Raw genomic sequence first — 27895 nt, 5'->3', positions numbered from 1 at the left:
TGAAATTGCTCGCCCCTGAGGGAAGGCGAGAGAATGGGTGACCATTTCAAAACACAATGTGTTCTTGTTTTGTTTTGTTTTTGTTTCAAGCTGCCTATCCCTAGAACTTCCTCAGGCAAACTGGGAAAAATGGTTGGCTCAAGGTTTGAAGTTTTTCGACCCTGAGGAAGAGATAGAAATAGACCACAAATGCACATGTCAAGAAAATAGGAAAATTCATACAACGATTTTTTGTTCCATTTTTGTTTCATTCTGTTTCGGTTTTGTTCTGTGTTATTTTGTTGGGTTGCATTATCTTTATAGTAGATTAGAAATTAGTAAAAAACAAACTGAAAGAGTGTTAAATAAATTGTTAGAGGTTCAAACTATGGTAGAAAACATGTTAGATCAAGCAAAAGACAAGGTCTCTCGAGCTAGTCAGACAGAAGAAAAAAATTTAAAGGAAGAAGGGCCATCAGGAGGGAAAAAGCTACAACAGGAGACTGCTACTGACACTGTTCTATCACCAGAGGGCATAATTCAACCAACAGCTCCACCTATAGAGACAGCTGAGTGGCCCTCAACCCCCATAGTTGATAGATGGGATCCTGAGACAGGACCTGAAAGATTAGCATGCCCTGTACTTGAGCAGGCAGGAGGGCAGCAAATTCACCGTGCTTTAGATTTCAAAATAGTGAAGCAGTTAAAGGAGGCTGTAACAACCTATGGTCCTCAAGCACCCTTCACTGTAAACATGGTCGAATCCATTACCAACTTGGACATGACGCCAGCAGATTGGGCTAGCATGTGTAAATCTGTGCTAAATGGAGGACAATATTTGTTATGGAAAGTTACCAATGAGGAATTTTGCACGGGGACAGCTAGGCAAAATGCAGCAGCTGGTTACCCTCAAAGAAATCTAAATATGTTGTTAGGAAAAGGACCTTATGAGGGTCAACGGCAACAAATTGAATATGATCCTGCTATATATGCACAAATTTCTGCAGATGCAGTTAGGGCATGGAAGACTTTACAAGGACATGGAGATTTACAAGGTCAATTATCTAAGGTAATACAGGGAGCTAATGAACCTTACGCTGAATTTGTAGATAGGCTTATTCAAACAGCTACCAGAGTTTTTAATTTGCACAAAGACTGAGTCTCTACTCTTGTGAAAACAGCACCATTGTGTAAGACTGTGTGTGTGTGTGTGTGTGTGTGTGTGTGTGTGTGTGTTGTTGACTTGGTTCTCAAGACTCACTCCTTCCCTCAGTCAGAAATTTGATGTTACACACTGATTTTGTTAGAACAAGGAATTTTACTAATATCTACTTACATACTATCATAATATACAAATCTAAGAATGAACATTTTCCCCAATATATCATGTTCGTATACAATGCAAAAACTACAGAACCTCTGACATGACTGCTCAGTCCCAACTACTGAAACTGTGGATACTTTTTCCCACCAAACTTGAGAATGGTCCTAGTCTGAAGTAAACTACTATCTAACTAAAGTCTTGATCACAGATAAGTATTTACACTCAAGGCAGTTTATATCTACAATGTATAAATGTCAGTGGAACATTTACCAAGTGTATACAAAAAGGAAATATTTAAGGTCATAAAACCAATTCCAATTTATAAAATTAAAGCTAAAATGGCCCTTTTTTAATGTTATTTTCAAAGTTAAGAATAAACCCAGAAATGTTTCCTGAGAATTAGTGTTACCAGAAGGCATTTTATTTAATAACAGTACTGATATCTACTTTATAAAACATTCTCATATTTTCTAATCAACATTTATGGTACCCACTTTAATATAAATACTCTAACATATTTAAATTCTCACAAATTAGATTGTCATTCTTTTTCCAACTGTCTGAATGATTTGTGAAGCTAAACAAGTCAATAAAATTAAATCACAATAAAGGTTTATTTAATATATTTAGTATGCTATCTTTCTTGTGGTGCAGGCAGAAGGAGACCTTTGCTCAAGTGTTATTCATTATATTTAATATTGGTAGATATTAGGAATTAATTATATTTCCTTTGAATTACGATAAATTGTTTCATCTAATATAAGAGTAACCATATATCATGACTTTGCTGAGACAGGTCTAATGGCTTAGAAATAACTTAGATGTAAAACAAAAGATCAGAACAAAAATTGTCACAGAAGAACAAGATTAATGGACACAGAAGAATTCACTTTTTTAAATGATACATTCTATAAGATAAATAAAAAATGTGCAATATTAATTTTAGAGCACCTTTTAATATATGTAACAAATTAACATCTGGTGCATTTTTCACCTCTGGAAGTTTCTTTTCTTTTTTTTTTTGAGAGAGAGAGAAAGAGAGAGAGAGAGAGAGAGAGAGAGAGAGAGAGAGAGAGAGAGAGAGAGAGATTTAACATTTATTTTTTAGTTTTCGGTGGACACAGCATCTTTATTATTTATTTTTATGTGGTGCTGAGGATTGAACCCAGTGCCCCACGCACACCAGGCGAGTGAGCTACAGCTTGCGCCACATCCCCAGCCCCACCTCTGGCACTTTCTATCATCTAATGTTTTCATGAGAATCCTTGAAGTCCATAAATTATTTAATATCTCCCCCTTCTTTATGCATGAAATAAAAATCTGGGATTTAAAAAGTACTAACTTCACACAAAGGAGGGCTATTTGATATCACTATTTCTGTTTTACTGCTACAGATTAACAATGAGCAACATGAGATCAACAGTTTTACAATTCTCTGACCCTCTCATTTACTAAGCATCAGAGACTAAACATAATTTCTTCAATAGAGTTTGTATACATGCACATGAGTCCTATTGCTATTTCAGCACTGTAAACAATATATAAAAAATTAAATCTCAAATTGCAAAAGAAGTTAAAGAAAAATTCTACCTGATATAACAATTAGTCATAGGAAAATGTATTAATAATTCACAAAAAATAGTTTACCCATTATTTTTCCTAAGAGAATCATATATAACTATTCTGTTACTTAAATTTAATAACTTCATAATTTTTTGGCAATTTTTTAAGCAAACTGACACATCAGAATACAAAACAGAAAAATATCAATCAATTTCAGCAAAGAAAAATTATAAGTCTTTTCTACAAAAGACTTATAAAGATCTAAATGGCTATAATTCCTCTATTTGCAGAAACACATAATGGAATCTTTATAAATCTGCCATGTGTATCAATATCTACATAAATATATACAGATATAGATATGACACATTAATGGCAAATGATTTGAACAGTGTGTGGGACCAGCAGAGCTTTATCAGACCATGGCATTATATGTACCCTGCGTTTTTAAGAACTGAATGATGAAAGAAGGTCCCCTAGCAACAATCTGAGGTGGAAGGTGACTGAGTGGACAGTTCTCAATACTCATGATTGTAAGCTTGCTGCAGAGAGCCAGCTCAAAAGGAAGGCTATGTAGGTTAGGGTTGTCATTCAAATACAGTTCTTCAAGGTTTTCCAGTGTACCTGTTTTATTTTTTAAAATCAATAATTCAAAAAAACCCCATTAGTTACTATACAAAGGTGCAAGTGGGAATTAATATATAATACATATTTCCCACTCTTCTCTCCATGTTAAAACACTCAGAACCATCAATCTCAAACTTCACTACATATACAACTTATCTGGGGAGATTTTCTAAAACCCTGATGACCAGGTCACACTCCATAACAATTTATTCAGAACCTCTTCTTTTATGCTTGGTTTTTAGAAAATGCTCCAACTCTAGAGATCTTTTTGAGACAGTTTGGCATTCATATGTGTGTTGGTGTGTGTGTGTGTGTGTGTGTGTGTGTGTGTTTGATATAGATCTTTCATGAAGAAAGTTACCACATATTTGGTAGGTAAACGAAAATAAATTCATGTAGTCTTACAAAAAGTTTCCTTACATGATTATGCTTATTTTACATATAAGAAGTTCCAGTTTTCCAGCAAGAGTTTGTGTAGATTATTCAAAGACATAAAACTAAAAAGTGAGAGATTCAGATTTTAAATTGCTAACAATCTCCAAAACCATTGTTTTTTTGTTGTTGAACCTTTGTTTTTTATATATTTATATGTGGTTCTGAGGATCAAACCCAGTGCCTGACACATGCTAGGCAAGTGCTCTGCCACTGAGCCACAATCCCAGCTCCCCCAAAATATTCTTAATTATTAATCCAATATTGTTTTAAGCATATTATAGATGAAAGAACAGTATTCATAGAATTATTAACTTAAGAACTCACAGTTATTTACTATGTGACCTTAACTAAATCTGTGTAAAATAGTATTACAACCTTTACTTATAAAATTAAAGGTGGTCATAATTATATGAGATAATGGATATAAAAAGATTTGGCAAAATTCTAAAATGCACCCAAATATTAATATTAATCAAATATTATTATTGAGCCTAAATCCCAATAATAATAATTTGTTTCAAGTCTGTGTGATTTTTCAAATTTAGCAAAAACAGAAAATAATTCTTTTAAATTAAGATTTCATAAAACATACCTTATTGGAAATATAAATATACCATACTATATTCAAAAATACAATATTAATCACAATACTCCATGGGGAAACAATCAAAGCACCCAGTAACATTAAGTATCTGTACTCCATAATAAAACTCACAAGGCTAATATAACCTCAGCTTACAAAAACAGATTTATCTGAAATACTGTATGAAATTACAACAGGTAGTTACTAGTAGAGTTAATGATACATAGGGTTCTTACCAATTTCCTTAGGAAGATGATTCAGCAGGTTATCTCCAAGGCTTAGATGTGTGAGATTGGTAAGGTAACCAATGCTTTTGGGGAGAATGGTCAACTGGTTGTTTGTCAAGACTAAATTCTAAAAAAAAAATAACAATTAAAAAGTTATATACACATTTCCTACAACTATATAAATTTAAAATAATACTTCCACAAAAATAAAATAACAGGGAAATTAAATCAGATGAGACTTAGTAAGTTACAGGATCTTCTTTCAAAAATTATCATTTGCTAGAAATATAAAAGGAGATTATGTGAACTTAAAACTCACCCTAATCCTATAATAGAAAAAATCTACCTGGTCCAAGAATTAAAAAATGGTGAAGAGTTAGAAAGATGAATTCCAAAAACTCCAATCATATACTTATAAAGCCCCTGACGTGATTTACCTGTAAATCTTGAAGATAACCAATTTCATTTGGCAAGGATTCTAATTTGTTCTCCTCTATATCCAACTCTCTTAACTTCTTAAGGTTTCCAAGACCTTGGGGAAGCTTCTTTAGAAGATTGTTTGATAATATTAGAACCTACAGAGAAATAATTGACAGTTTGATAAAACATGATATGGAATTTTATATATATATGTATTTCATTTTTATATCAGACATATATATGACAACTGTGTGGCTTAAAAATTTATAAGCAATGATAATTTTCCAAATAGTAAGTATTAGGATAGGTAACATTTGATTAAATTACATAAAATATTTAATTTACCACTCTAAATCTTTCAAACCCAGTAGAGTTATTGGAAATAATTTCTAATGTCAAAATTAAACTAAAAATTTGACTATAACTAAATGATAAAAAATTTAAAGACATTGAATTTTTCATGAATATCATATAGTTAATCTATCTGTAACTGAAAAGTTGCAAATGTCTATGAAACCACCTGTTGTAAACAATCACTTAAGGAAGGTCACAACTGACAATCCACAGTATTTATAATTTGTGGTATTTACTACATTTCAGGCATTCTAAAAAAAATAAAATTGGGGGAGGGAGGAAGATGTCCTTGTTTTCTAATAAATTATAAACTACCAGAGGAGTAGGAGTCAGTAATGCAATGGGGTTTTGAAACAAGCACTAAGAAGAAAGGTGTTCAGAGACTTCTAGCTAATTTTATATCTTCTTATTTCACCCATGCTTTCAATCACACAATACTATTTCATCTTACCAAATTAAATAAACAAGATTTTTAAAAACATGATATAGTAAAATTTTTTAAAAGTTGAAGTACTATTGGTAAGCTTTACTCATCATAAAGATGAAAACTTTAGGGACTCAGGTAAAAGTGATTATCCCTGACTAAGAAGGTGAAAATAAGATGGATCTTTATTCATGTGGATGAATTTTTAAAGAAAAAAGAGGATGAGAAGAGTTAGATGCTGGAAACAACTGGAATAAACATACAGACCTGAAAACATGCTAGATTTCCAACAAATAGCAGGTGAGTGATTTAGGATGGAAATTAGGTCAATATCATACAGTAAAAGGTTCTAAATGCCTGTCTCAGTTATCCATAATTATTATGGTAAACAAGATATGGTTTTTAAAAAGAATTCAGAAAAATGGCCTTAAGATGCTAAATTTTAATACCCCTTCCTTCAAAGTTATATTAGAGCATTCAAACCTACCACCTTTTCGTGGGCAATGGTAATATTGAACCTAGACTAACTCATATTCAGTAGTATTAAATATTAATGATTAGTATTCAGAAGTATTGAGTCTAGACTAATTGATCCAATCCTGCATCATCCTAACAAGGTCATATGTTTAAAAGAGTTCTTATTATCATCACTTTTAATTAAGATCTTCAAAGAGAAATCACTTATTTTATATAAGTAGATAATTGAGAAAGAGACTGAGAAATTTAAAATGCTCACTAATACACTCACCTGAAGAGAAACAAGACCAGATAAATCCTCAGGGATCATTCTTAGCTGATTATTGGCTAAATTCAATTCTATCATGATGGTCCAAGTTCCAAAGTCCAATGGAAGTAATGTCAACTGATTGTCCTGGCAAAGACAAAATGCAGCATTTCATGTGGAACCATTAAAACAAAGCTCCATGTGTACAGTCTTTTGGAAAAAAATTTTAAACCTTATTCCCCTTCTTGATATCTAAATCAGGGATTTACAACCAGCAACTAAAGCATCAATTTTCCAAGATTGTTGCATAGTACTGAGCTTTTGCTTTGAAGTTAAAAAGGAAGTTTATTTCCTATGTGAATATGAGTAATGGAAATATAAAAGTACTACAATGAGAAACCACTTCAAAGTTCAAAGATAATAGTCATAAATTTGATGTTTTATTTCACAATAATGTTTAGAAACCATTGGAGAAAATGTGACTATTCAAATTGAGATATGAACACCATGAAAGAAGATACAAGGCCAAAAAGGAAACCCAGGTGAGCTCAGGAATGGAAGAGATGCTGAGCAGAAAAATGAGGGAAGGGATGGGGATATAACTCAGTTGGTAGATTGCTTGCCTGCCATGCACAAGCCCCTGGGTGTGATCCCTAGCACACACACACCCTCACAAAAGAGGAAGACATAATACATTCATCACTAAATAATAAAAACATGATGGAGTGCTATGATATTAATTAAGCATTTGAAATTACCTTTTTCCTGCTTTTACATGTTCACTTTTTTATATTTTGGATTGAATCCAGGGGCACTTAACTACTAATCCACATCCCCAGCTATTTTCTTTTTTTTTTAATTTTAGAGACAGGTCTCACTGCATTGCTTAGGGCCTCAGTAAGTTGGTCAATCTTCCTATATCAGCCCCCTAACCTGCTAGAATTACAGGTGTGTGCTACCATGCCCATCAAATTCAACCCTAAATAAACTATTACAATGGTAATGGAAGAGGGTGATATCACCTTTGTCTCAGTTGGGTATCAATGTGCCAATATGTTAACCAATTGGTCGTGGATTTCTTTTACATTTTTTAATAAATATTTTAGTTGTTAATGGACCTTTGTTATTTAATTTGTTTATATGTGGTGCTGAGAACCAAACCCAGTGCCTCCCACATTAGGCAAGCACTCTAACATTGGGCCACAAACTCAGTCCCATCTTTTATGTTCTTTTGTAGGTGTATATTTCTAATTTTTTTCTGCAACATTCATGGATCCTTGTGTCTTTTTACACAAAATCATCAATATAAGAAATCCCAATCAGTGAATATATATTTAAAAATCCAGTTTATTTCTAAATTGAAATTTATTATTTATTAAAAATATTTAATATTATCTATCCATGCCCAGACTACCAATAGGTACAGTATGATAAAGTATTTTTATTAAGAAATACTTACTATAGGTGCTTATATGAGGAAGAATACAACAAGTTTCATTTTGATTTTTTTCAAGAGAAAGTTTTGTGTAACCTTTATCAAGTTTGAATAGAAATTTAGGAAAAGTGCTATAAAGTGTTTTGTTGTTTTACTAAAAACAACAATCCTTTCCAAGCTAACATACTGTAATAATGTCAAATTCATAAAAGTGTATAATCAAATATAAAAACTAATTAATATTGGGACCACTATGTTCTAAATCTATTATTACAAAATGAAAACACAGAATTAATGTTATTTACCACTACATTACTGTTACTGCATATATTAATTATGTAACTATATTAAAGATTTTATTTGTAATAGGATTTTGTATTTATACTACTTCAGTAATTATGTTCTTCCAAATTACCATAAAAGATATATACTATATTTATGACAAAGTATAGACAGAGTCAAGAAATTGTAAATTTAAATTATAAAGAACAACAATTGTGTGACTGGTTCATCAAAGACAAAAAGATATTGAATGATATAATATAAAGAACCCTCTACCTAGATTTAAAAAATCTAGGAAGCTGAGTTCCTGTCTCAGCCATGACACAGCTGTATGGCCAAATAGACTGTTTTCTCTGTGTAGAAAGTTTACTAAACATTAAATCACTGGGCTAGATAAATCACCATGTCTTCACCTCTTTCACAATAAACTGTTACAAACGTGAGATCCTTTCACTGACAGTATAGAGATAAGAAATAAAAAGAACTGCAGATCAGAATTACTTATGGGTGGTCTTTAAAGAGATACATTTTAGAAAACACTGACTATATATGTACACATAAATACCTAAGTATTTACTGTATTTAATCATACTCCAAACAGCTTTAAACTGTATGTATACAAAGAATTTTTTATATGCTGTGACTTCCTAATTCTTAATAAACTAAGAATATTGTAACTGGTATTTAATATTCTATATCTGAGCATCAATTTTGGTGGCTCTTCAGTATTCCACTATAAAAATTTAAATCCCTAAGAGTAATAATAATTTAGTACCTTTAAAACTGTTCTGCAATAAATATACCTACAAATATACTTTAATAAAACCTTATGATTAATTCTTTTTTTTTAAAGAGAGAGTGAGAGAGGGAGAGGGAGAGAGAGAGAGAGAATTTTAACATTTATTTTTTAGTTATCGTCAGACACAACATCTTTGTTTTGTATGTGGTGCTGAGGATCGAACCCAGGCCGCACGCATGCCAGGCGAGCGCACTACAGCTTGAGCCACATCCCCAGCCCTCATGATTAATTCTTAAGGACAAATTCCTAGGGTATTATACACAAATCTAAAATACTTTTTATCTGATAAACACTGCCCGCAAGGGGCTGGGGTTGTGGCTCAGTTGTAGAGTGTTTGCCTAGCATATGTGAGTCACTGAGATTGATTATCAGCACCACATATAAATATATAAAATAAAGGCCCACTGACAACTAAATATCTCCCCCTACTCTGTGTGTGTGTGTGTGTGTGTGTGTGTGTATCCCCTAAGTAGACTTCGTCAACAAAGTAAAATGACACATAACCCACATCATTAGAGACAATAGAATATCAATGCATTAGAAATTCCTCCATTACTCCTGATACAAAAAGTTTACCTTCATATTTAGTTTTCTTAATGCTTTTGCTCTAGAGAAAATTCCATATGGGATTTTATTGATTTGATTGTGTTCCATGTTGAGGGAACAGATGGTGAAAAACTGAGCTGGACCACCCACTGGATATGACTGGAAGTAATTTCTAGCCAAGTTCAAACTGTTCAGTTTCACAAGACTGCATAAAAGGCTCTGTTAAAAAAAAAAAAAAAAAAAAAAAACATGCGCATAAATCTAAATTAGAACTGAAAAAAACTTCATTTGAATAGAACAGCAAATTCTAAACACAAATGCCTCAAGGCCTTGCAGGAAAGGATCTACAGAAACAGGTTAGGCTGGTTCTGTGACACTTCCTCCAGATAGTTAATACTCAATTCCAGCAAGCTGTTGTCTTGCCTCATGGAAATAGTGAAATCAGTGCACTCAGATTTTTCAGATTTCACAAGAAATCAGGAATTTTTCCCCTTTTTTTGAATTATTTGGCTTTAGTTTATTTAAATCACTCTATAATATAAAGTACACATTATGACTGAGAAGTATCTCAAGGTGGCTAGTTTGAGAGTGCTATGCCACTTACTGTAACAAACCCTATATAGGTTTTAGTTATATAATTATCTAAATTAGTATTAAGATTAACATTAATATTAAGAGTAAGCTGGAGTTTTAGCTCAGTAGTAGAATACTTGCCTTGCACACGTAAGACCTTGAGTTTGATCCTCAGCAGCACGTAAAAATAAATAAAAATAAATAGTAAAAAATTAACATAATTCCTGTCACAGTATAAATCATTATTCAATAATTTAATGGTTCTTTAGAAATACTAAATTCAGAAGCTGATTATACTTCTTGATGTACTATAACACATTCCTTTTTATATGGTAAAATTTGAAGGAATACAAGTACCTATTAAGCAAATACTTACTAAACACATAAACTCATATGTTCCTACTTGAGTTTCCCACTATATAAAGAAACTGCTAAGTGTGTAAATATAAAGAAATCTCTGCCTTTAAGAACATTAAACATTTTTAGAAATATAAAGCACAGATAGCAAGCACTTAGAAAATAATGCACAATTGGTATATCATCAATAATAAATTACACAGAATAGGTACTCATTATTTAGGCTGGATCAAGGAAGAGCAACATTAGTAGCCCCTGGAAGTGTGTTAGAAATGGAGATTCTAGGCTGACTCCCACAGAATTAATATGCATTACAACAAACTTCTCTGTTGATTTGCATACCAATATTTAAGAAATACTGTTTGTTATTGGTTATTCAAATAGTTTTGAATCAGTCTTGCTTTATCATTTAATAGCTTGTGATTTGGAACAAACTATTTTTCTTTCTTCTTTTCTCTCTTTCTTTATTTACTGGTACTGGGGATTGAACACAGGGTTCCTCCACCTATGAACTATATCCGTGGCATTTTTCTTTGAAATTATCTTAGAGTTTCACTAAGTTGCCCAGGCTAGCCTTGAACTTGTGATCCTACTTCAGCCTTCCGAGTAGCTGGGATTGCATGTGTGCACCACTACTCCTGTTTGGGTAAACTGTTGTATTAATACTTGGTTTATTCACTTTTGAAATGATAATGCCTTACTTTATGGGTTGTAGTAAGGCAACAGTTTTACCTTACCTAACATATAATAACTGCTAGAATTTTAGAACCCCTATTTAATTCCAAAGTAAAGAAGAAATACTAGAATACTTAGAAATGCAGAAAATAGACTGCAATGAAATTTTGAAAGATCAAAAAAGAAATCAGAATTCAGAACAGGAAAAAAACAATCTAGATTAAATAAAAATATAAGCAAAAAGAAACAAAGCCCACTGAGAGTATGTGGGTTTAAAATAGCATTCAAAATGCAGCTGTTGGTCCTCCATGAAGGCTTGGTACCTGAGATGTCAGTTATGGCAATATAAAAGGAAGGGAGAAAATAACTATAGAATTGAAAGTGAATTCTCTATTTAATAAATATTTGATTTTCACACTAAACATTAAAAATCTATCCTTAGCATCTATTTTTGCACACAGACAAAATGTGAGCACAAGAACAGTGCTTAAGAAAACCTTATATGACAATTCAAGAAAAATGTCTTTTATCTGCTTTATCACAAACAAGTTTTATTGAGACTCATTGCAAAAATGTTATTCTTAAAACTGACAAACTGCTGAACTGATATTCTTCTATGACAAAATATTGATATTTTATTACACTAAGAGTACAAGAAGACTTCTCTTCAACATATTTTTTTAAAAAATTTTGTAGTTGTAGATGGATAGAATGCCTTTATTTTAATTATTTTATTTTTATATAGTACTTAGGATTGAACCCAATGTCTCACACATGATAGGAGGCAAGTGCTCTTCCACTGAGCTACAGCCCCAACCCTCTTCCATGCATTACTTAGATCACACTGTGAAACATAGGTGTTTATCTTTCCTTTATAGTCTCATATATCTGGATTCCTATCTTAGGTCTTCTACTCATCAATTTTGCCAACTTTGGTAAACTGATTAGATAATATCTCTCCCATATTTTCAAAAAAATGTTTACGGTAACAAATCTGACTAAAATAAAACTATTTGTCTTTTCCCCCTATCTATTCAATAAGAATATTCCCAACAAATCCTAGGAAGATACTGAATATAAAATAATACATGTAGAGCCCCTAGCTTCATGTCTTGAGCATATGTGCTTAAAGTTATAGTTTCATTTCCTTATGTGTATTTAATCTTGCTAAGTGAAATATGCCAGTCTCAAAAATTAAAGGGTCTAATGTTTTCTCTCTCATATGAGGAAGCTAAAGCAAAATAAGGAAATGAAGGAAGAGAAGATTAGTTTCATAAAATAAAGGAAAGATCAGTAGACTAGAAGGAGATTGAGAGGGTGAATGGAGGGAAGGGATAGGGGTATGCAAAGCAATTTTAAAGTCATGCTATATACATATATAAACATAACATAAGCTATTTCAATTTTATGTATAAGTAGAAAGAACCACTCAAAAGTGAACAAGTACATGAGCAAAAGAAAATCACTAGCAAACAGGAAGGAAAATGGGGGAAGGGGCATGGGAAGTAAAGGGGAGGAGCCTGAACTAAAATTGAATTACATGCATGTATGAGTTTGTCAAAAGTAACCCAAGTACAGCATTTAATTGTAATGGGGCAATGCGCGCGCGTACACACACACACACACACACACACACACACACACACACACATATAAGCTTCCCCTCACTGACAATAAAAATGGGGCAATATATACACACACATTTAAATTGAATTTCCACTTTTTGAATTTTGATATAGACCCAGTATTTATACTTATGTATGTGGATATATATTAAAACCAGTCACTCTTAATTAAGCTCACAAACCATGTCCAAATATAATCTCAAAAAGAAGTAGTCAATGTGCTAATTACTTACCCTCTTATGGATACAAGTCATTCATTAGCACGAGGGGTGACATTAAAAAAAAGAACCTCATACATTTTGATCATGTGTAAATTACTATGATCAAAGACAAAAATCCAGATATTCTGGTTCTCAGAACTGTATCTTGTATCTGTGGATTTACTCCTTATCCCATTCAACCTGCTGCCAGCAGAAGTACTCTTTTGTCATAGGTAAGATACTGTCCTAGTAGTCTTAATGAACTGATGCAGTCTAGAAACTGCAAGTGTGGGAAACTCATTTCCTCTCCACCCACCAATACTACAGATTGAATCCAGGGGCACACTTACCACTGAGCTAAAATCTCAGCCCTTTTATTTTTTTAATTTTGAGATAAGGTATCATTAAATTGCCCATGCTGGCCTTAGGCATGCAATCTTCCTGCCTCAGTCTCGGGAGTAGTTAAAAACAAGCACCACTTTGCCTGGTTGAAATTCATCTTTCAACCCTGGCCAAGCTGTTTCATGAAAATTCAGATACACAAATTTACTCTGTGTGTGTGTGTGTGTGTGTGTGTGTGTGTGTGTTTGTGTATCTACATTTTTAATCATTAGGGAAGAAAAAAATTTGCAAAAGATCTATCAATTCTTAAGTCTACATTCTTTTCTTAGAATATTATGCTTGAATAAACATAAGCAAACATTTATGAGTAAAATTCCCTTTTATTGTTGAGAAACACAGTTTAAAAGAGTGTTATATTATACCCAATTACTACCAACACAAAATAAATAAAAAATGATTTAATATATACAAACAAGCCAAGTTAAAAGTAACATTTATGTAACAAAACGAAATTAAACCTGTCTCCCTCTGTACAAAATGAAATTAAACCTCTCTCTCCCCCTCTGTACAAAACTCAAATCAAAGTGGATCAAAAACTTAGGCATTAGAATAGAGACCCTCATCTTACTAGAAGAAAAACAAGGCCCTAGTCTTCACCATGTTGACCAAGGATCTGACTTCCTTAACAAGACCCCTAAAGTGCAAGCAGTAAAACCAAGAATCAATGAATGAGATAGACTCAAACTAAAACATGTCTTCTCAGCAAAAGAAACAATTAATAATATAAAGAGAGACCCTAGCGATTGGGAGAATATCTTTACTGCATGCATGTACAAAAAATCATTAATGTCAAAAAACTTACACACACAAAAATAACCCAATCAATAAAAGGACTAAGGTAATGAACAGACACTTCTCAAAAGAAATACAATAAAAAAAATATGACAAAATGTTCAACATCTCTAACAATTATAGAAAGGCAAATCAAAACTACTTTAAGATTTCATTTCACTCCAGTCAGATTGACAATGATCAAGAATAAAGGCAAGAAGATATGGCAAAGAGATAGTGAAAAATGAACACTCACACATTGCTGGAGGGACTGTAAATTGGTGCAACTACTATGGAAAGCAGATGGAGATTCCTAAGAAAACTTGAAATAGAACCACCATTTGACCCAGCTATCAAACTCTTTGGTTTATACTAAAAAGGATTTAATATTAGCATACTACAGTGACATAGCCATGTCAATGCTTATAGCAGTTCAATTCACAATAGCTAAACTTTGGAACCAATCTAGGTGTCTTTCAATAGATGAATGGCTAAATCAAATGTACAATGGAATATTACTCAGCCCTAAAGAAAAAATTAAATTATGGCATTTTCCAATAAATGAATGGAGCTTTAGAACATCATGATAAGCAAAATAAGCCAATCCCCAAACACCAAAGGCCAAATGTTTTCTCTGATATGCTGATGGTAATTCAAAATAAGGAGGGGGCACTAGGAAAAGTACTTTAGTTTACCTTAGATTAGGTAGATGGGAGTAAAGAGAGAGGAGGGGAGGGGTTAGGGAGATAGGAAGGATGACACCAACATTATTGCCTTATGCACATATATGTCTGTATTACTGATGTGATTCTATAACATGTAAAATCAGGACTTTGGCTGTAGCTCAGTGGTAGAGCACTTGCCTGGCACATGTGAGGCACTGGGTTCAATCCTCAGCACTACAGAAAATAAATAAATAAATATGAAAGTACTGTGTCAGTCACATGGAAAAATCAGTAAAATGATAAATTATACCTACCTATGTATATAAAAGTGCACAAATGCATTCTACTGTTATGGAAAACTAATTTAATTTTTTTTCAAAAATTAAAAAGTAATGTTTAAAAATGAAAGATTTTGGTGACTCTAATGTACTAAATACTTTTAATATTACTGCATTGATAAGGGTAATAATCTGTGTCACATTAGAGTTGCAGCTAACATTAATTTTAATAACAAGTAGTATGTTCTATCAAGGTAGTTCTTGCCATTTATCATCTTTCTACAGTACATTTTTATAAGGAACTGAGCAGGATAGATGAGATTTAAAACCAGCCATACAGCTTTTTCTTAATATTTTTACTGCCATTGCCCAAAATGACATAAGAATGATTTACACAGTGCTAAGGGAACTATAGCACACTAATTTTCCTTCTGATTTTTACCTTATTTATATTAAAAAAGCTTCCCTGTATCCTTTCTTTCCTCTTTTGAATTCTATTTTAGTGGTAGCTATATAGGATGCTTGTTATTTAAACAATTTCAGTCACCAAATTATGTCCCCAGCTATAAAGATTGGTTAGTTTTCCCTAAATTATCTTGAAGGCTTATTTCAATCCAGTCATGTTTTCTCTCATACAATTCTTACCTCTGGTAAAGCAGAAATGTTATTGTTCTCCAAATTTAAGTCTTCAAGTGCACTGCAGTTTGCTAGTGATCTGGGTATTGCTGACAGTCTATTGTATCTCAGACCAAGACGATATAAATGCGACAGGTTGCCTGGAAATATAAAATGAACCTCTTTACTGTCACAGGCTATCCACTGGATTACAAGATTCTTATCTTCTAGAACCAAGGAACTTGTATAAGAAAAATAATCAAATATGCAGCTATACTTTGTTAAGTGTCCTACTGAAAATTATTGTCATCTTTTAACAACTTAATCTTTAGAACCAACTTGTGACAAGAAGTTACACAGACTGGGCATCTCTAGTGTGAAAATCTAAAGTGCTCCAAGATCAATAACTTTCTGAGCACCACACAAAAATACATCTACATTAATGAAATCTAAGCAAATCCTGCTTAAGAACATATTAGCCACTAATGAGTACATTAAAAATAGCATTTTATTTTCCAGGCATTTTCTAGTTTTATTGTCAGTATGAGAATACACATGAGCTACAAAGAGGGATATAATGACATCTACTATCATAAAAGATTCAAATCAAATTAAACTTACCAAATAACATATATAAGAAAAAAAGTTTCTTTGATATAACTGTTGCTGTGACATTATTACATAGTGTAGGTTAAAATGTCAGATGTTGCCTTTACTTTTAAATTTTCCTTTTCAATGTTAGAAGACATAGAAATGATTGTCTGGTCTCTAGGTTACACTTATGTCTTTAGTGACAAATACTTGTGGGCTTTCAATTTTCAGAACCTTCTAGTATCTGTCCATTTCTTTCTTTTTGGTTTGATCATTTTTAAAAATTGTTGTATGATAAACCTTCTTTTTGATGTTTATAATGCTTGCATAAATGGATGATAGCATACATTAAGTTGATGGCATAAATTAAGCGTTGGAACTTAAGAGGACAGTCATTATGCTTCATAACCTTCTTTCACTGATTCATTGGTTTCTTTCCCTCTTGCTGAAGGAAGTTACATGAAAATGATTAATTGGTACAGTTTTACTTTCTACATTTATAAAAATTAGTCACTGGCAGTAATAAAAAAATCTCATGAGTCTATACTATAAATCTAGTCAACTGTAATGCAGAAAAGCAGCAATCATCTCAGTTCTTCCTAGTATAACTATTGTTAGGCTCATGCACATCACTTTCCTTCAACAGAGTTGGTAAACTGAGCCCAAAAGTATTCTGGTTCCAATTAAGTAATATTCCAACAGGAATAAAATAGTATACAAAAATCAAGATTAAAAATTACCATTTAGGAAATATTAAGTGTGTTTTGTCTTTAATGTATCTTCTTAATTAACTAAGGAAATCCACTAGAATCCTTTTGATGACACTCTGGTAAACTGCATCCATTTTGAAGGGGAGAAGGGAATGGAGGGCTTGGGTGACTTTTCAAAGCTCCAGGGAACTTAGTGGTTAGTAATACAAGCAAAATATTTACTTCAAGACAGCAGTTGGGTATTTATTATTTTCATAATAAGTTACACTTTTGAAGTGCTAAGCTAGCAGAAAGGGGAAAGGAACAGAATCAAAAGATACATTTCTGTTAAGTTTGTGAATACTGTTACAGGTATATCATTCTTCTCCAAGAGATGACAGGGAGAATCTCAAAAGTCAATTAAGACTGCTGATATGTATAACAGATCATGATTCAAATGTTCAAATTTTCACCAAAACTCAGGCTTCTGCTACATGATACAGGAGATATGAATGATGAAAAAAAAGAGAAAAATTATTTTACTGCAAATGAGAAATAACTGTGATTCATAAAATTTTGAAAACATAGTACTTATTAACTACCTTTACTCAAAATAGGAATGGTACTATATTTGCTGACCACTAGCAAATCATATAAAATAATGGCAACATTATTCTTAGATTTTATTGATCTTTAAAATATTACCTGACCTTGAAGAAAATGTTATACATGAAACCATGTGTTTTTGATATGTCATCTGAATTACAAGATATTTATAATGAAGATAAATGTTTTCATATTCATAATATAAATTAAAATCAGAAGAATCACTTCTAATAAAAAATGAAACATAGAATGATTAAGGAAACCAAGACACAGAAGGATACATAAGGAAGTTACTTTGTGTCAAAGGAAGTGAACCCAAAGGACCCTCGTCCTACTTTCTGGGAGATTTTACCATCTAGCCCCATCTACACTCTCTCTGTGGGCCAAAACCTTTCTTTTAGTGCTCTGATTGCATCACCCACGGATTACTAGTCAATAAGTATACAAATACATGCTCAAAAATACAAAACAAGAAAATATAGTTAAAATGTTAGAATGGATAGGGTCGATTGCTGACCAAGCCCCATGTATCCATTTGATGAACTGTATGAATAAGAAAATAATATCAATGTTTAGGAGAAAGGAGGCCTAAGCAGAGATACAATAAATATAAAGACCCTGAGGCTAGAATTTGTTTGATAAGCTCAAGTACCAATGGTGTATAGCATCCACAATATTCCAAGAATTATACAGTGTCAATAATTAGAAAATCCTAAAATTCCACCAAAAGATTGCTAGAGCTAACAAACAAATTTGACGAATTAGTAGGATACAAATCCAACATACAAAAATCAATGTCTTTCCTATATACCAACAATGAATCCACAGAGAAAAAAAACAATCTCACTCACAATAGACTTTAAAACAAAAAACAACAAAAAACCACCAACTGACCAACCTAGGAATAAATCTAACCTCTACAATGAAAATTTTAGAATATTGAAGAAATTGAAGACCCCAGAAGATGGAAAGACCTCCTATGTTCATGGATAGACAAAATATTATTAAAATGATCCTACTCCAACAAGCAGAATATAGGTTCAATACAACGCCCAACAAAATACCAATAACATTACTCATAGAACTAGAAAAAAAATTCCTAAAATTCATTTGGAAGAATAGAAGACCAAGAATAGGTAAAGCAATGCTTAGCCAACAAAGCAATGCTTTAGGCATCGCAATAAATGACTTCAAATTGTACTACAGAACGACAGTATCAAAAAAACTACAGAACCCTAATGAGAGAAATAGAAGATCTTAGAAGATGGAAAAATATACTCTGTTCATGGATAGGCAGAACTAACATCATCAAAATGGTGATAATACCAAAAGTTCTCTATAGGTTTAATGCAATGCCAATCAAAATTCCAACGGCATTTCTTGTAGAAATAGATAAAGCAATCATGAAATTCATATGGAAAAATAAAAGACCCAGAATAGCAAAAACAATGCTAAGCAGGAAGTGTGAATCAGGCGGTATAGCGATACCAGACTTCAAACTATACTATAGAGCAATAGTAACAAAAACAGCATGGTACTGGTACCAAAACAGGCGGGTGGACCAATGGTACAGAATAGAGGACACAGAAACCAATCCACAAAACTACAACTATCTTATATTTGATAAAGGGGCTAAAAGCATGCAATGGAGGAAGGATAGCATCTTCAACAAATAGTGCTGGGAAAACTAGAAATCCATATGCATCAATATGAAACTGAATCCCTTTCTCTCACCATGCACAAAAGTTAACTCAAAATGGATCAAGGAGCTTAATATCAAATCAGAGACACAGCGTCTGATAGAAGAAAAAGTTGGCTACGATCTACATACTGTGGGGTCGGGCTCCAAATTCCACAATAGGACACCCATAGCACAAGAGTTAATAACTAGAATCAACAAATGGGACTTACTCAAACTAAAAAGTTTTTTCTCAGCAAAAGAAACAATAAGAGAGGTAGATAGGGAGCCTACATCCTGGGAACAAATCTTTACTCCTCACACTTCAGATAGAGCCCTAATATCCAGAGTATACAAAGAACTCAAAAAATTAGACAATAAGACAACAAATAACCCAATCAACAAATGGGCCAAGGACCTGAACAGACACTTCTCAGAGGAGGACATACAATCAATCAACAAGTACATGAAAAAATGCTCAACATTGCTAGCAGTCAGAGAAATGCAAATCAAAACCACCCTAAGATACCATCTCACTCCAGTAAGATTGGCAGCCATTAGGAAGTCAAACAACAACAAGTGCTGGCGAGGATGTGGGGAAAAGGGTACACTTGTTCATTGTTGGAGGGACTGCAAATTGGTGCAACCAATTTGGAAAGCAGTATGGAGATTTCTTGAAAAGCTGGGAATGGAACCACCATTTGACCCAGATATTCCCCTTCTCGGTCTATTCCCTAAAGACCTAAAAAGAGCATGGTACAGGGATGCTGCCACATTGATGTTCATAGCAGCACAATTCACAATAGCAAGACTGTGGAACCAACCTAGATGCCCTTCAATAGATGAATGGATTAAAAAATGTGGCATTTATACACAATGGAGTATTACTCTGCATTAAAAAATGACAAAATCATAGAATTTGGAGGGAAATGGATGGCATTAGAGCAGATTATGCTAAGTGAAGCCAGCCAATCCCTAAAAAACAAATGCCAAATGTCTTCTTTGATATAAGGAGAGTAACTAAGAACAGAGTAGGGACGAAGAGCATGAGAAGAAGAGTAACATTAAACAGGGATAAGAGGTGGGAGGGAAAGCGAGAGAGAAGGGAAATTGCATGGAAATGGAAGGAGACCCGCATGGTTATACAAAATTACATACAAGAGGAAGTGACGGGAAAGGGAAAAATAATTCAAGGGGGAGAAATGAATTACAGCAGAGGGGGTAGAGAGAGAAGAGGGGATGGGGGGAGGGGGGATAGTAGAGGATAGGAAAGGCAACAGAATACAACAGACACTAGTATGGCAATATGTAAATCAATGGAGGTGTAACTGATGTGATTCTGCAATCTGTATACGGGGTAAAAATGGGAGTTCATAACCCACTTGAATCAAAGTGTGAAATATGATATGTCAAGAACTATGTAATGTTTTGAACAACCAACAATAAATAAATAAATAAAACTACATAGTAGTGGCATAAAAAGAAACATAGATCAATGGTACAGAATAGAAGACACAGAGACAAACCCACAGTCATCTGATACTTCAATAAGGTGCTAAAACATATAGTAGAGAAAAAAATAACCTTTTTAACACTTGGTGGTGGGAAGAATGAAACTAGACTCTTATGTCTCATCCTGCCAAAAAGAAACTCAAAATGAATCAAAATCCTAAGAATTAGACCAGAAACTGCAACTCCTGGAAGAAAATACAGGGTCAACACTCCAGCTTTTAGAATAGTCAATAACTTTCTCAATAGAACCCAACAGCCTTAGGAAATAGTGCAAAGAGTTAATAAATGGGACAACATCAAATTAAAAAGCTTCTGATCAGCAAAGGCAACAATTAGGAATGTAATGAGAGAAAGAACACACCTGAGAGAGAATCACTGCTCTTTTCCTGAAATAGTGTTAATAGATAAGAACTCCAAAAACTTAACAAAATAACCCCAAATAACCCCACTAATAAGTAGGTAAATAGATACTTCTCAAAAGAAGAAGTACAAATGGCTAACAAAGTGCATGCATGAACAAAAAATGTTGAACACCTTTTAAAACTAGGGAATGCAATACAAAACTACACTGAGACTTGATCTCATGGCAGTCATGGGCAGGTACAGAATAGAATGCTTGTAACCCAACTGACTCCAGAGGCTGAGACAAGAAATTCACAAGTTCTTGGTGAGCCTCACTGATTTATTCAAACCCCACCTCAAAATAAAAAAGAGATTGGGTTACAGCTCTATCTAGTACTTCTAGCTTTATTTCTCATAATATAATTTTTCACAGGATTTACATACATTCCCTTCTTTTTGTTCTAGATATGGAAGGAAATTATACATTATCCTATAGATCACTATTTTTGGTGTTTGTGTTCACTATAGTATATAGCATTTTCTACTGAGTTTGATTTGGGAAGACATATTTTATTCATGTTTCCTTTTTTAGTTAGTCTGATTATGCTTTCTATACAATACATATTTTCTATGCTTTTTTCTTCCAGGATCATTTCTCTTTGATCATCATTGCCATTTCAGTTGATTTTATTTTTTTAATTTTAAGTTGTAGTTGGACACAATACCTTTATTTTATTTATTTAGTTTTATGTGGTGCTGAGGATCAAACCCAGTGCCTCACACATGCTAGATGAGCATTCTACTACTAAGCCCAAACTCCAGCCCCTTCAATAGATTTTAAAGAAAGAAAAATTAGGAAATAGTTGTTCTTGTTTCCTACTATATTGAACCATGAATATAAATCTCATATAGAAAATTTATATAAAATATTCACTATGGCTATAAGAACAATTCATTGTGTGTTACAGATGATTTTGCCTTTCAGGAAAAAAAAACATTTAGAAAATACTTTTAACCCATTACCACTTCAAATAAGAATATGATATAAAGACCCATGACAAGAATTCAGGAAAGCATGTGTTCAATGGACAGTAACTATAACTAAGTCTCAGTAAGCTTTTCTGTATAGAGTTGAGCCAAATAACTGGATTTTAAAATTCTTTAACAATTTCCTTGGGAGTTAATTCAAACCATACCCTTAAAAAACTCTAAAAACCATCTTCCAAAATAAAAAAAGAACTAAATAATAGACCATAAATAAACAAAAGGCTGAAGAGTTTGAGAGCACTTTCCTAACCTGCAGCTCCAAGACTGTCATTCTGGCAAGAGTCAAATCTAGGGCCTGAGCAGAGTGGGATCAATCATGACTACAACCAATAATATAGGTGAATTAGAGATAAAACAGTCCTCTAAATAATCTGTAACAAACTTTGTATTACCTAATGGACCACAAAAATATCCAGCTATGAATATGGATTGATTATAGTGATTCCATTAGGTACCTGCCACAGGCAATCAAAAATCTTTCTAGAGAAAGATAAGACAAACCTACATCTCAAAAAATACAACAGCATTTCTGAAATATTTTTAATGAAATTATATGAATATTTTGCCAAATAAGCACTATAGTATTCTTATATTGCACTAATAACTAAAAAGCATTATGTTTTTAAAATTACCTTTTGTGTTTGTAGAAATGTTTGGGCTTTGGGAAAAAAATCTACATAAATATAGAACATTATCTTGGTAAGCTCAAACTTTTTGCAGTGTGATGTATGAAGTCTTTAACACATGTCTTTTCTTACTACTCCCTCAACATTACAAATGAGCAACATTTAAACTATACTGGCCATGTTCAGAAAACTAAACAGCAAAGGCTTTATTTTTTAATATTGCCTACTTTAGCAAAAATGGACCTCCTCCATGTAATATGCTGAAATAACAATACCAAAAATCCATCATTTTATAATCAGCTATAAATAATAGAGTATATACATGAAACTTAACATTCTTTTAAACCAACTGGGTTAATTTCCTAAAATTTAATTTTATTTTCCTGAAATAGGAAAAGTTTTCAAACACTGTCTTAAAATTCTGATTACTTATATAGTACTTTGATAATTTCTTTAATTTGTGTTACCAAAATGGATCAAAAATAACCCTTTAAATATCTAGGTTGCTATAAATAATCATCAATCTCTTCTTTCTCCTTTCATACCTATAGTATCTGGGAGGTCTAGCAGTTCATTGTGTTGCAAGTCAAGGTTGGTTATTTGTATGCAGTTTCCAATCTCCTTTGGAAGGTGTTCAAGTTGATTATGAGCTACATCCAGCATAATGAGGTTACATAATTCACCTGTAAATTGACCAACATAGTGATTTAATAAGCATTATTAAATAATATCTCAGGTGATACTAGGATGCAAGGGAGTAATTTTTATGATTTTGAAACATAACTAGAAATATAATATTATTACATAGACAACTTTTTTTTTTGAAAATGGGAAAAAAAATCAAAGAATATACTTGAATTGTAAGTTAAAAACCTGGTTTTCCCCAACATATTTACATTCTTTCTGAAAAATATTAAAATTGAACTCAAAATTTGAATCTATTATTTCAAAATGACATCTAATAACATGAAAATATTGCTTATAAAAGATTACTTTACTAATCTGTGTCATGTGGGGTTTTCTTCTTTTGTCCTAATGATTGAACTCAGGGTCTCACACCTACTAAGAACATATTTTACCACTAGCTACATCCAGGGCTCCATGTCATATATTCAAGTAGCAAATTTAACCACAAATGCTGGATGACATAGTCCAGATTTAAAAAGCTGACAAATTTAGCACAATTATATCAAATACATGTTGAGTTCAGATGGAGACATGCCTTACACCTCAAAATATACATGCTTATTATACATGCTTAATACAGGCATATAATCTGATGTTACATAAATACATTTTTTAATAAATAAAAATAACTTCTCAATTTAATAGAAATTTAAAACAATAGACAATGAAGACAAAGCTGGTATGGCTATAATTTCAGACAAAGCAAACTTCAAAGCAAGGAAAATCATCTGGAATATAAAAAACATTACATAATAATAAATGAACAGAATAATCCTAAGACATAACAATCCTTAGAGCATAAGTACTTCCTCATCTTCACTGTGTCTGTTTGGTGCTTAGTAAAAAGCATTATATTAATTGAAAGAATAAAGATAATTAAGGAAATTTTGGATACTTCTACTCTTCACTTCAGAATAAAACTTAAGATCTGTCATCATCTTTTCAAAGACATAATACCTTAAGTTGTTTCAATTCCATGATTTTTTTTAGAATTAGAAATTTAGGAATAAAAGACAAAAGTTAGGTAGCTGCAAATATGAATCATTTAATGACATAAAATATGCCAATTTAAAAAGTTAGGTTCAGGGGCTGGGATTGTGGCTCAGCAGTAGAGCTCTCGCCTAGCACGGGCTAGGTCCAGGTTCTATCCTCAGCACCACATAAAAATAAAGGTATTGTGTTGTGTCCATCTACATTTAAAAAAGAAATATTTTAAAAAAATTTTAAAGTATGTTCAATTTTCAGTAAAATTGCTGCATGTATACTCTCAAGAACAAACTGAAGTTAAATTTAAAATCCTGTTAAATAATTCCTCATTCAACAATAGTATATTAATGTCTAGGTAATTTGATAGCAATGCTATAGAAAGAAACCCTTACAGAGTGACTTGTGAATTTAAGTCAATTTTTTTAGGACCGAGTATATCACAAACACAAAACAACAATAACAAAGAAAAGCAATAATATCTCACATTTCCATACAAAAATTCAGCAGTTGGCTGAGCATGATGGCACATGCCTGTAATACCAGTATCAAGGAGGCTGAGACCAGAGAACAATGAGTTCAAAGCCAGCATCAGCAAGGGTGTGGCATAATGCAATTCAGTGAGAACCTGTGTCTAAATTAAATTCAAAATGTGGGGTGGGTGTATCTCACTGGTCATGTGTCCCTGAGTTCAATTCCTCGGTACAATAACAAAATATTCAGTGTTTGTTTTTCCAAGTCTATACTTGTATCCAACAATAAGCCATAAATGCAGGTCAAATTTTGACAATATGATACTAACAGCAGTCATTCTACAATCTCAATTCTATGGGACCATATATAATAAATCATTTCCACATAGAAATTCCTGGGAATATTTTAATACCTCTTGAGCAAACTATACTTACTTCATACATACCATGTATTACTTGAGAAAGTCTATAACAGATAGTCTTGAGTAATCTGAAGTTCAAATTAATATTTAAGTGTCTAGTCTTAAATCTAACAAAACATGTTATCTAAAAGTTTAACTGCATTTTAAAACACAGGACATCTTCTCCCTGAAAAGCTCCAGAGCCTAAAATCAGAAAATTTTCTTTATCACTAACAAGATCTATACTGAATCAAGAATATATTTAATTCATCTTTGTGTATTTTGAATAAACCTTTTACAAAATAAAAGCTTCCCTTTAAAAATAAAAATATACTTTGTATTTTGATTTTTTAAAACTCTTACAAAAACCCACAAAACTGTAACTTTAATTTCACAAAATTGATGCCAATAAATTTCTATATTCAAAATAGTTCAGAAGTTTTCCCATAATTAAAAATAAAGATAATTCATTTCTTTTTTTACTGACATTACACATATATATTCATTACTTTTTTCCTACTACCATTCTCTTAAAACATTTCCTTTATTTTCTTACTATTCAGTTTACTATAAAAGACAAGAATGAGTGGTATAGAAATGCTAAGTGTTGGTTTACAACAGATCTCTCTTCTTCTACTTTTCTGCCCTGGATTTTTTTTTGTTTGGTGTTTTGATTTCATTTTTGATACAATATGTTGCCCAGGCATATCTGGAAATCTTGGGCTCAAGCCACCTTCCATGCCACAGCCACCCAAGTAGCTGGGATTATAGGTATGTGGCACCCTGCACAGCTACTATGTTCGATTTTTTTTCTATTTTTTAATTGCATCATATTAGTGATAGATTAGGATCTGTTTTGATGCAATTATAAATGCATAGAGTATGATTTGCTCAAATTCAGTATAAAATAATGGCCTTTATCCACCCCCCTCAGATCCTCTTCCCTTTCCTTTATTGATCTTTCTGCTATTTAAGTACATTAGTTGTTTTTTTTTTTTCAATTAATGTCTTGTGGACATACATGATGATGAGATTCACTCTAGTATAGTAATATTAGAGTTTTAAATAAAAATGTAGGTACTACCAAAATTTTAAAAAAAAGTTTTTCTATTTTCCTATGGCACTTCAGTTTCACAAACGTATAATATGAAGATCTTTAGAAATACACTAAGTAGAAAGTGATGTGAATTTAAAGCCTTCAGATAAAAAAGGAAAGTTAGGAATGGGCACGCAGAGCCTTAATATATCTATGCTTTGAAAACAGATGACAACTTAACAATTAAGCAAACATCTTTCAAATTCAAATTTTTTCCAATCAAAATCAGAGTTGACTGTGTTTGTAATAAAGGTCTAATTGCTTAGAAACAAATATTAGGAATTTTCTGATATGGAAAAGCACTCAACAGAATTATTAATCATAACAAATAGTAAAATCAATAGTAATAACCCAAATGTTCTTACCAATTTCAGCAGGTAGTTGTTTGATTTTGTTCTCCCGAATGCTAAGCGTTCTGAGTTTTGACAGGTTTTTTATGTCCTTTTCCACAGTAGTTATGCGATTAAAGCGAAGGTAGAGAGTGGTGAGAGAATCTAACCTATACACCACTGAAGGAATGTCTTTCAGTTTATTATGCCGTAAATCAAGCAACTGCAGCTTCTTCATGTTATCAAGAGAGTCAGGCAAACTGGTAAGTGAATTTTCACTTAGAGCCAGTATCATGAGATTTACTAGACAGCCCACCTCTGCTGGGAGGGACTGCAGTTTGTTACTGTATAAATACAGTTCGGTTAATTGAGTCAAGTGTTGGATTGATGATGGCAATATGTGCATAGACCTCTTGGATAGGTCCAAACGCACTGCATTCTCTTCCAGGCATTTGTTGAGCTCTTTAATTACTTCTGCATTACTGGATTTTTTCCCAGTCCCAACTGCAGGACTTGGCCGCTTGATCGTATTGTCAACTAAAAAAGCCACCCCTGGCTGGGCAGCACTGGAGACCCTTTTTCCATCTTTGGCATCTTTCCCTTTGGTTTTAGGTTCTTTTTCATGGCTTTCTGTCCCCAAATCTCCAGAGGCCTTTGACGTCTTTTCTCTTTCTTTGACTGATGGCACATTCAGATCTTTCTCTTTAGAGTCTTTTTCTTTCCCTAAATTACCACTCATTGTGACTCAAGCTTGAAAAAAAATACATTAACTTTTATTTTATTTTCTAGCAATAAAATTCAACATTGAACCTCAAAACATCTTACACAATCAAACAAGTGTTGGCTTGAAAAGGTAATTAGCATGGAGTTACACCCATCTGTCACATGTTGGATCCAAAAGTACTCTGTCCATTTCTGAAAACTCGTTCAAACTGGTAAAATGGTGCTGGT

The 27895-nt window shown here is 32.7% G+C and overlaps 1 protein-coding gene across 2 annotated transcripts; it reads right to left on the bottom strand.

Annotated features, from left to right (window-relative positions):
* Positions 1–3281: 3281 nt before the first annotated feature.
* LOC144252860 (leucine-rich repeat protein SHOC-2-like) lies at positions 3282–27683 on the bottom strand. Of its 2 annotated transcripts, XM_077794937.1 has the most exons (8): positions 26981–27683; positions 23520–23657; positions 15914–16044; positions 9753–9941; positions 6685–6807; positions 5176–5313; positions 4748–4865; positions 3282–3490 (listed from the first exon to the last, which is right to left on the bottom strand). In XM_077794937.1, the coding sequence occupies exons 1-8, from the start codon at positions 27681–27683 to the stop codon at positions 3282–3284; spliced, it is 1749 nt and encodes a 582-aa protein (XP_077651063.1). The 2 variants fall into 2 exon arrangements, with proteins under 2 accessions (XP_077651063.1, XP_077651064.1); XM_077794938.1 differs by lacking the exon at positions 23520–23657.
* Between the last annotated feature and the right edge of the window lie 212 nt (positions 27684–27895).

Source organism: Urocitellus parryii, unplaced genomic scaffold (genome assembly GCF_045843805.1).
Source record: "Urocitellus parryii isolate mUroPar1 unplaced genomic scaffold, mUroPar1.hap1 Scaffold_61, whole genome shotgun sequence".
NCBI lineage: Eukaryota > Metazoa > Chordata > Mammalia > Rodentia > Sciuridae > Urocitellus > Urocitellus parryii.
This window is presented reverse-complemented; position numbering and strand designations above follow the sequence as displayed.